Here is a 9696-nt window from a genome sequence, read left to right as displayed (position 1 = left end):
TTCTTTCTTTCATTTTTATTTTTATTTTATTATTATTTATTTTTATTTTATTTTATTTTTTTTTTTGAGACGGAGTTTCGCTCTTGTTACCCAGGCTGGAGTGCAATGGCGCGATCTCGGCTCACCGCAACCTCCGTCTCCTGGGTTCAGGCAATTCTCCTGCCTCAGCCTCCTGAGTAGCTGGGATTACAGGCACGTGCCACCATGCCCAGCTAATTTTTTGTATTTTTAGTAGAGACGGGGTTTCACCATGTTGACCAGGATGGTCTCGATCTCTTGACCTTGTGATCCACCCGCCTCGGCCTCCCAAAGTGCTGGGATTACAGGCTTGAGCCACCGCGCCCGGCCTGATTTTTATTTTTTTAAAAAGATGGGGTTTCACCATGATAGCCAGGCTGGTCTTGAACTCCTGACCTCAAGTGATCCACCCACCTCAGCCTCCCAAAGTGCTAGGATTACAGGCGAGAGCCACTGCACCCGGCCAGTGCCGCATTCTTGATGGCGGGAAAGCATTGGACCTGTGAGACTTTCTGTTGCGTCCCCTCCTTTCCGAGCCTGAGCCTCACCTTCCCCTCTCTCCCTCAGCCTGGCAGGAGATTGCAGATGCCGACGATGCTTCTGAGCCCCGGCGGTGTGTCCCAGTCTCTGGCCGCCTCCCTGGCCCGCCAGCGGATTGTGGGGAAGGAGAGAGAGCGAGCAGTGCAGGCCTACAGAGCGCTGAAGCAGCGGCGGCGGTGGCTGCAGGGGGGGCAACCCCACCGCCCTTCCCAGAAGAAGCCAGAGCCGCAGCTGTGATGGAGCGAGAGCCGGGCCTGGTCACGCTCCTGGGAAAGCGGTAGCAGGAGCTGCCACCCCAGGTAGGGGAGAGGCAAGCAGACCCTTTGCCCTGGCCTTGCTAGCAGTGCAGGCTCGGGCCTCCAGGTGCTTGTTCACACACTGGGCATCAGCAGGTCCACATCCTGCAAGGGGTGGGTGCCTGATGGACGAGGGCCCTGTGGCAAAGCTCCGTGTCTTTGTTCTGAACGTCCGTGCTGAGCTGCAGCCCAGGTTCACCTTTGGAGGGCTGGATCCCATTACCCTGCCCCTGAACACCAGCTACCGAGACAGCTGCTGAGGCTAGCTCGGTGCATGACAGAGGCCCCCTGGAGTCAGCAGAATTGAGCGCACAGCATACACCAGCCAGAGCAGGCCAGGCTGTGCACCGGGGCAGGGCTGCTGGGCACATCTAGACCACCTGTGAGGGCTATGCAGGGGACCGTGACTACAGGCCAGTTGTGAGTGGTCTCCTGCCCAGAGGCTGGTTGGGGTGGAACCTGATGACAGCACATATACAAAAAGGTGGGAACGGGGGACTGGGCTCAGCGGCTCACGCCTGGAATCCCGGCACTTTGGGAGTTCGAGGTGAGTGGATCACTTGAGGTCAGACGTTTGAGACTAGTCTGACCAATATGGTGAAACCCCATCTCTACTAAACATACAAGAAAAAAAAACCAGGGGAAATAGTATTGTCACCTATATGACAGGGCTCTGAGAGAGCTGGGGAGGTCCAAAGTGGCTCGAGGAGCTAAAGGAAGGATCCTGGCCTGGGCTCTGGGCCACAGAGCGGGACCAGAGGGAGTTCCTGCTGAGGGCAGGGCCTTGCCAGGCTTCAGCCTCCTTTCACTGCCACCGGCAGGAGCGCCCAGGCTGTCAGCGTCTCCAGATGAGGGCAGGAGGGAGCAGCTTAAACCCAAGTCCCACGTCTAGCAATGGAATCCCACTGCTGGGCACTGGCTGGGAAGTGAGGAGTGCCTCCGTACAGCCGCTGCACAGCCCGGTGTGAGGTGGCAACCTTGTGTGTGATCTTTCTGCCTTCCCCAAGTTTGCTTTTTCCACAGTGAAGTTGATTTGTAAATTAAAAGATGTAAGTTGGGGAGGATGTTAAGTCAGCTGCTCCCTCTTGTGGGTGAGTTTCCGCTGGATGAATGGTTTTGCCACCGTGATGTACTCGGCCCCAGCACCAGATCACATGCAGCACTGGAGTGAGTGGCCTTTCCCTGGGAAAGGGAGGGATGGCAGCGGGTGGTGCCCCCACTCACGTGGTGCGTTTGGTTTTGGGCATCGGTATCGGCCACTGTGCGGCTGAGTGAAGGGATTCCCATAGGGCTGGGAAAGCATCCATGCTCTCGCTGCATCCATGGTTCTCAGGTTTCTGCTGCTGTTGGAAGGGAAACCCCTGGTGCTTTCTGAGGGTCTCTCTTGCCCAGGCTGGGGTACAGTGGCATAAACAGACTCACTACAGCCTCAAGTTGTTGGACTTCAGTCTCCTGAGTACCTGGGACTACAGGGGTGCACCCGCACACCCAAATAATATTTTGCACTTTTGATGTAGATGGGGTTTCACCACATTGCCCAGGCTGGTCTCGAACTCCTGGACTCAGGATCCACCTGCTTCGGCCTCCCAAAGGGCTGGGGTTACAGATGTAAGCCACTGTACCTGGGTTTTTTTTTTTTTTTTTTGAGGTAGGGTCTTGCCGTGGCTTAGGCAGGAGTGCAGTGGCACACTGGTCTTGAACTGCTGGGCTCAAGAGGTTAGCCTGCCTTGGCCTCCCACAGTACCAGGGTTCGAGGAGAGGCCAGCTTGTCCATCCTCCTTTTCTTATCCTTTACCTCTAGAATTTTAGGAGGAGGAGGCCGGGCGTGGTGGCTCATGCCTGTAATCCAAGCACTTTGGAGGCCAAGGCGGGCGGATCACCTGAGGTCGGGAGTTCAAGACCAGCCTGACCAACATGGTGAAACCCCGTCTTGTAAAAAAAAAAATTAAAAGAATTTTTTAGGAGGAGGTTACATGGACATAAGTCAGAGCAAACGTTTCTTTTAACAGGCGAGGGCCGTGGGTGTGCCTTCCTGGGCTCCTGCTCTCTCTGGGGCAGTGCTCATCTCTCTCCATGTAAAGGGAAAACCAAGTCTGCACAAAATCTGGTGGTGCTGACGGAACCAGTGATCTAGACGGGAACCCGCGTGTACACACAGGCCTCACGGCACCCTATTGTGAACTAGCCCACAAGAAAGGATTTTCCCAAAATTCAGGCCAGCCATGGTGTCGCTGTGCCTGTGGCCCCAGCCACTCGGGAGGCTGAAGTGGGAGGATCACTCAAACCTGAGGGGTCATGGCTGAAGTGAGCCGTGATTGTGCCACTGCACTCCAGCCTGGGCTGTAACAGACCAAGACCTTGCTTCTAAAACAAAAAGAATTCATATCTAGATGGTACATTTGCGCTGAGAAGAATCCAAAAGCAGAGATAACTGATAACAGTGGTATCCTTACCAGCTTCAGTTCCCACAGACTTGGGAGGGAATCGGGCTCGTGGGGGCCAGGGCCCCGGCATGGGCACCATGGGGGATGGAGGGTGCCTGGCCCAGAACAGCCAATGAGCACGGGGACCCTAAAGACAGAGGTGGGGGTCTGGGTGACAAGGCCAGTCCCTGGCCCCCCTCGCCCATCCCACACGACACCCCAGTTGACACTGTGTGCCAGTAAAGTTGGGGCATGGTTTTGGGAACGTGGGTCATTCAGAGTGGTCCTCAGCACACAGCCTGCAAGAGCAGGCAAGGAGGATCCTTAGCCACCCACCCAGAGGCTGTCCTCCCTGTGGTGCCATGCCACATCTGCGTAGGACTCCTGGCTGGAACCCACCCTTGAAAACTGCCTGAGGAGGTGCCAAAGTGTGGCTGCAGGCTCCAGATCACATCGGCTCCACCTACCCAGAACCCAGCTGCCACCAGCGCTGGCTCGGAACACAGGCTCACTGCTTCTCCGGGTCTTGGGAAACCTGTACATCTTAGGACTCATTCAGGATCAGCATGTCCAGCCTAGGACTTGGGGAAAAGCACTCCTTCCCAACTAGAGAAACGTTCCTCAAAGCAACCTGAGGAGGGCAGCCCATCTGCCTCCAGCTGGGTGACTGCAAAGGCCAGGCTCCCACCTGTTCATGCCCCACAAAAAAAAAACATGGTGGGTTTTTTTTTTTTTCCTTTGTGAGGTAGGCTTGCTCTGCTGTCCAGGCTGGAGTGCAATGTCACAATCTTGGCTCACTGCAGCCTCTGCCTCTGGGATTCAAGCAGTTCTGTGCCTCAGCCTCCCAAATAGCTGGGATTACAGGCACCTACCACCACGCCTGGCTAAATTTTAATTTTTGTATTTTTAGTAGACATGGGGTTTCACCATTTTTGCCAGGCTGGTCTTGAACTCCTGACCTTGTGATTCACCTGCCTCAGCTTCCCAAAGTGCTGGAATTACAGGCAAGCCACTATGCCCAGCCTATGGTGGGTATTTCTTTCCAGTTATGCCCTAAGCCAAATGTTGAGGTTTTCTGCCCACAAAGGGCAAAAATGTAGCACTGGCTGGGGTGTAACCCGAGGGGTGGCCTGGGTTCTCACTGCCCTTGGGGCAGGCTGGTCTAGACAGAAGGCGGATGTTTTCAGGGGCAGTTTCCCCCACCTGGTCCTGAACACATCAGGTGCTGGAGTACAACTTCATTGTGTTCTCATGAAGCCGGTGTGGGCCATGAAAAGGCCCTAGAGGCTGGACTTAAGGTACCATTCTGAACATGCTGCTATGAAACATCCCCGCTGAGCCACAGGAGAATCGGGTGCTGTGAGCTTCCGGCCTGTTGATGCTCAAGAGCCAGGCTGTGCGGGGAAGACTCAGAACTGCTCTTTCTAACACACATCTGGGGTTCTTACACCCTCAGCTGAAGAACTCGATGAATTTCAACTTTGAAGAGGTTCTTCCAACACGGCCATTTCAGCCAGGTTTCGCTAAAGTCCTCTGAAACTGGGGGACTGAAAGCCAGTTACCTGGATCACAAGTTGCTTGTGAAATCTGCAAGGACCTGCCGTCAGGGCTCATTAAACCCCAACGTATGGCGCCTTGGCATGCGGTGTACTTTGACCCAGAGGAGACTGGAAGGCCACAGAAGCCAGATCTTTGTCCTTCCTTCCTGGTTCCTGCCCCTTTTCATCCCCCAAAGTGAGTCACAGAAACCAGACTTCTTTTCCCCCAAGGCAGATCACAGAAACAAGGTTTTCCCCTTTGGGTTTTCACTTCTGAAGGCTCCTGTGTCACATAAAATTTTATTTACTTATTATTTTTTAGAGGAGTCAATCTGTCACCCAGGCTGGAGTGCGGTGGTGTGATCTCAGCTCACTGCAACCACCACCTTCTGGGTTCAAGTGATTCTCCTGCCTCAGCCTCCCAAGTAGCTGGGATTACAGACATGTGCACCGTGCCAGGTTAATTTTTGTTATTTTTAGTAGAGAAGCAGTTTCAGCAAGGTCTCTCAAACTCCTGGCCTCCCAGAGTCTTAGCATTATATGCAAGAGCCACCACACCCGGCTGTCATGTAAAACTAAAAATTTGTTATGCTTTTAGCCCAGGCATGGGGGCTCATGTTTGTAATCTCAGCATTTTGGGAGGCTGAGGTAGAAGGATCACTTGAGGCCAGGAGTTTAAGACCAGCCTGGGCACCACAGCCAGTCCCCCCTGCCCCAGCTGTCTCTACCAAAAATACAAAAAATTAGCCAGGTACGGTGGTGCCTGCCCGTAATCCCAGCTACTCGGGAGGTTGAGGCTACAGTGAGCTGTGACCCCACCACTGCGCTCCAGCCTGAGACAGAGACCTTGCTTCAAATAAGTAAATTTGTTAACGCCTTTCTCTTGCTCACCTGCATTTTATTAGGAGTGTTGGCTGTCACCCTTATGAGTGAAAAGGTACCGTATCTTTCTGCTCCATGATACTAACAGGACAGAGACCTCGGTGTCTAATAGCTGCTTGGTAGTGGTAAGGGGCAGGGGGAGCAGTGCATGGGCATTCACAAGGTGTCTAAGAAGGTGGCATCCAGCAGGGCACAGGCCGTGTACAGTTGAGAGCCCATGACAAACTAGAAAGCAGAGACGAGCCCGAGCCACCGAGGCACACACAGGACGGATCTTTCCTTCCCAGCCCTTGCGCACGGCCCTCCGTTGAACAAAGACCCCTTCCCCACAAGCAGGCTGCTGCAGGTTTGTGCCGTCGAGGGTGGTGGTGCCGTGGCTGAAGGAGCCTAGGCTGCCAGCTATGAAACCATGATTAGAAAATTCACATCTACTCTCAGGACTTTGGGTTTCCGATTCCATCCCTGTAGTCTAATGAGGGTCCCCAAAAGGTGTGTCCAAGTTATAACCCCTGGAGCAAGCAGAGGAGGCCCAGTTTGAAAAAAAACGGCATTTGCAGATGTAACTAGGAATCATCCTGGATTTCCAGTGACAGGTGTCCTTGTAAGGGGAGAGAACACAGAGGCACAGGTGAGAAGCCACGTGAAGCTGGGCGTAGAAATTGAGGCTCCGCAGGCCACAGCCCAGGAGCGTCAAGATCACCACAGCCACTAGGCAGGCAAGGCGTGAACGCTCCCTCAGAGCCCCTAGAAGGAAACCACCCTGGTGACACAGCTTTGGGCTCTGGCCTCCAGAACTGCGAGAGTAAATTTCTGTTGTTTCAGCTGCCACCGGACACTGATGCATCAGTCAACACTCCCACAAGCTTCCACAGCAGAGAACCAGTCAAGGCAGGACACTGGGGAACCGTGGGGACCACAGCCACCATTTCCTGTGCTTCAGCTGAGCCCCTCCTGACTCACCTGTGGCTGTCTCAGGGCAATACCTGTTTACTGAACAAGTGAACTAGTGAGAATGCCGGCTCTTGTTTCTTTTGTTTGTGAGACTGGGTCTTGCTCTTGCTGCCCAGGCTGGAGTACAATGGCAGGATTCTGGCTCACTGCAATCTCTACCTCCCCATTTCGAGCAGTTCTTCTGCCTCAGCCTCCCAAGTAGCTGGGATTACAGGCACACACCAACACACCTAGCTAATTTTTGTACTTTTAGTAGAGACGAGGTTTCACCATGTTGGCCAGGCTGGTCTTGAAATCCTGACCTCATGATCTGCCCATCTCGGCCTCCCAAAGTGCCAAGATTACAGGCACTGGCCATCACGCCCGGCTGCCTTTTGTTTCTAACTCCAGGCCCGGTTCTTACTACCACACTCACTTCGCCTGCCTTGTGCTGTCCGTGGGGATGCGGGGTCAGGGAACCAGCAGCTCAGGCAGGTTGGAGCCTGTGCTACAGCAAGAAGCCAGGTCTCAGTGGCACTGTACAGTCCACACTCCTTGGGGACAGGTCAGTGGATCTCCTGGCAGAAGAGGAGCCTACCCCAATAGCACCACTCCAGGATGCAGGTCACTCAGCCACCTGCAGGCCCTGCTCACCCAGCCTGGGGACAGGTTTTTCAGGGGCCAGATGTCAAGAACTTCCCTCTCTGCATGCCTCAGTTTACCCATCATGTAGGGCTACGCTGGGTTATTCTGTCCAGTGAGAAGTATTGGCAGCAAAGCCACACTGCCCTCTGCCTCCTCTCCCCAGCGAGGGCCAGCCATGCAGTCAACCACTGCCTCTGTGGGTCGCCTGGAGCCAGCCTAGCACCCCTGCCAAGCCAGTGCCTTTCCGGGCGCTGATTTCTGCCGTGGTGATGTCCTGCTTGGCACAAGCAATGATGTCTGGAAGCCTGATTAACGATTTCATCTCCTCCGTGGACATGTAACAGGGTAGGTCGCTGGAGTGAAAGAAGTGCCCCATCAGAGCAGTGGCTGCCACACACCTGCCCTGGCCCCCAGCCACACGACCTCCATCCCGAGCCAGGCTCCCGGCTGTACTCCTAGGGAGCCCCACCCCCACGCGCCCCCTCTCAGCTCAGGGACACGTACATTTTATTGAAGAGTATCAGCACTGATGCTTCTGCAAGTTGTTCTGCAGAAAGGAGACCTAAGAGCTGCACGCAGGATGCAGAGAGTTGGGTGGGGTCAGAGGCATCCATCATGAACTGGGGAAAAGAAACATGTCAGCAATGTTCTGCTGCGAAGGACAGGTCCTGCCAAACTTCCTCCCCTGGGCCTCACAGACCTGGCACTGGGAGGGCAAAACAGCTTTTTATTTATTTTTTTGAGACAGCCACCCAGGCTGGAATGCAGTGATGCGATCACAGCTCACTGCAACCTCAGCCTCCCGAAGTTCAATTGAGTCTCCTACCTCAGCTTCCTCAGTAGCTGGGACTACAGGCCTGTACCACCACAGCCAGCTAATTTTTTGAATTTTTAGTAGAGACGGGGTTCACCATGTTAGCCAGGATGGTCTCAATCTCCTGACCTCGTGATCCGCCCGCCTTGGCCTCCCAAAGTGTTGGGATTACAGGCGTGAGCCACCGCGTCCGGCCCAAAACAGCTTTAAACAAAGCTTGGGAACACACAGAAACAGAAGCAGACGGAATCGAGTTTTATCAGGACGACTTGGTGTCACTCCAGTGTTTCTGTTTTCATTTATATGGAAGTCTCTGTCCTCATGGGCCATCATTTCTCCATCCTGGAATCTGGGGCACAGGCCTTGTCAAGATGGCCAACCAGAGGCATGTATAAATCCAACAAAAAAACACAGACGTACCGGGGAGCAACACACGGGGCTGAATCTGTTCTCTGCAGCGCAGCAGCCCTGCCCTCAGCAAGCCCTCCGTGAGCTCTAACGTGGGCCTTCGAGCACAAGCACCAGAGAAACCAGACGGGGTGCCCAGCAGAAAGCAACACTAGCGTAGGACCTGTTTCCATGACTAGTAAGTCACCAAATAACCCAAACCCCAAACCCGGTTCTACACATAGCAAGGTTGGGGAATGGACATCACAGGAACGTCAACACACTTCTCTAAAGGAAGCCCATCTAGGATTACAACCTACCAGAAGAGAACGGCAGTTTCCATAGTAACTGGACCAGATGGGGCCCATGCACCCTCCCAGCTCCCGGATGGTGATCTTTCTCTGTGCCATGATGTCAGTAAGATTGGTGCCCACCTATAGGAAAAACCACGATGCAGAGAGAACAATACAACCGCTGCCGCGCTGCGAACTCCTGAAGAGCACCGTGGCCACACCTTACACCGCGGCCTGAGCCCCGCAGGCTCGTGCTCCAAGGCTTCAGTCCGTAAGGCAGGAACGGCGAGCAGGGACCGACGCCCATCAGTAGTTGACTCGCCGTGGGGGCGACCAGCCACAGGAACCCGCTGCGAGAGCAGAGGGGTGCCCGTGGAGGGCGGCAGGCCCCTGCATCCCGGGCCAGGCATCCTCAGCTCAGTCCCCGCCCCCGCCCCGCTCCCGAAGGCTGACCTCAAGTCAAGGCCCGACCGGCTGCGCCTCGGCGTGCACTTACGGGAGCCTGCAGCGCAGAGCCGACCCCACGCACTCCACCCGCGGGGGCGGACACCTACCGTGGGCCGTGTCGGGGGCGGCTCCCCCAGGTCGCCCTTCCCATCCCCGGAGCTCACCTGTGCGGAGCGGTTAAGGAAGGACCCGAGCCGCTAAAGGGTGAGTTCCCGCACCTGCCCGGGTGCTCCCCACTCCCCGGTCCGGCCCCCACGCGGAAGGATATCCTGCAGCCGTTTCACCAGCAGCGTCTTCCCGACGCCCGTGGCCCCCAGCAAGAGACACATTCCGTCCTTCACTCCACCCGGCACCCGTAGCTCGGCGCCGCGGCGCAAAGCTCGCCCATCGCCCGCTCTCATTGGATAGGTCTCACGTCCGTGCTGCTGATTGGTTCTTAGGGCTCTTCGCTCCAATTAGCGCTCAACGTCAGCGGGAGAACGG

The 9696-nt window shown here is 55.2% G+C and overlaps 1 protein-coding gene across 3 annotated transcripts; it reads right to left on the bottom strand.

Moving 5' to 3' along the window:
* Positions 1-6909: 6909 nt before the first annotated feature.
* ARL16 (ADP ribosylation factor like GTPase 16) lies at positions 6910-9695 on the bottom strand. Of its 3 annotated transcripts, XM_032241343.1 has the most exons (5): positions 9482-9695; positions 9321-9379; positions 8794-8907; positions 7777-7892; positions 6910-7625 (listed from the first exon to the last, which is right to left on the bottom strand). In XM_032241343.1, the coding sequence occupies exons 1-5, from the start codon at positions 9612-9614 to the stop codon at positions 7454-7456; spliced, it is 594 nt and encodes a 197-aa protein (XP_032097234.1). In that variant the 5' UTR covers positions 9615-9695; the 3' UTR covers positions 6910-7453. The 3 variants fall into 3 exon arrangements, with proteins under 3 accessions (XP_032097234.1, XP_032097236.1, XP_032097235.1); XM_032241345.1 differs by lacking the exon at positions 9321-9379 and having other exon boundaries at positions 8794-8899; positions 9482-9556; XM_032241344.1 differs by lacking the exons at positions 9321-9379; positions 9482-9695 and adding an exon at positions 9220-9308.
* Between the last annotated feature and the right edge of the window lies 1 nt (position 9696).

The sequence above is a fragment of the Sapajus apella genome, unplaced genomic scaffold (assembly GCF_009761245.1).
Source record: "Sapajus apella isolate SASKATOON/1434 unplaced genomic scaffold, GSC_monkey_1.0 scaffold48, whole genome shotgun sequence".
In the NCBI taxonomy this organism is placed as follows: domain Eukaryota; kingdom Metazoa; phylum Chordata; class Mammalia; order Primates; family Cebidae; genus Sapajus; species Sapajus apella.
Note: the sequence above shows the minus strand (reverse complement) of the source record. Positions and strands in the feature narration are given on the sequence as shown.

Excerpts from the sequence above, each read along its gene's own strand:
- ARL16 (XM_032241343.1), bottom strand. The coding sequence starts at position 9,614 with ATGAGAGCGGGCGATGGGCGAGCTTTGCGCCGCGGCGCCGAGCTACGG. Across the intron at positions 9,380-9,481 it reads GCTGGTGAAACGGCTGCAGG|AGGTGAGCTCCGGGGATGGG; the intron begins ATATCCTTCCGC and ends ACCGCTCCGCAC. Across the intron at positions 7,893-8,793 it reads GAAACTGCCGTTCTCTTCTG|TTCATGATGGATGCCTCTGA; the intron begins GTAGGTTGTAAT and ends TCTTTTCCCCAG.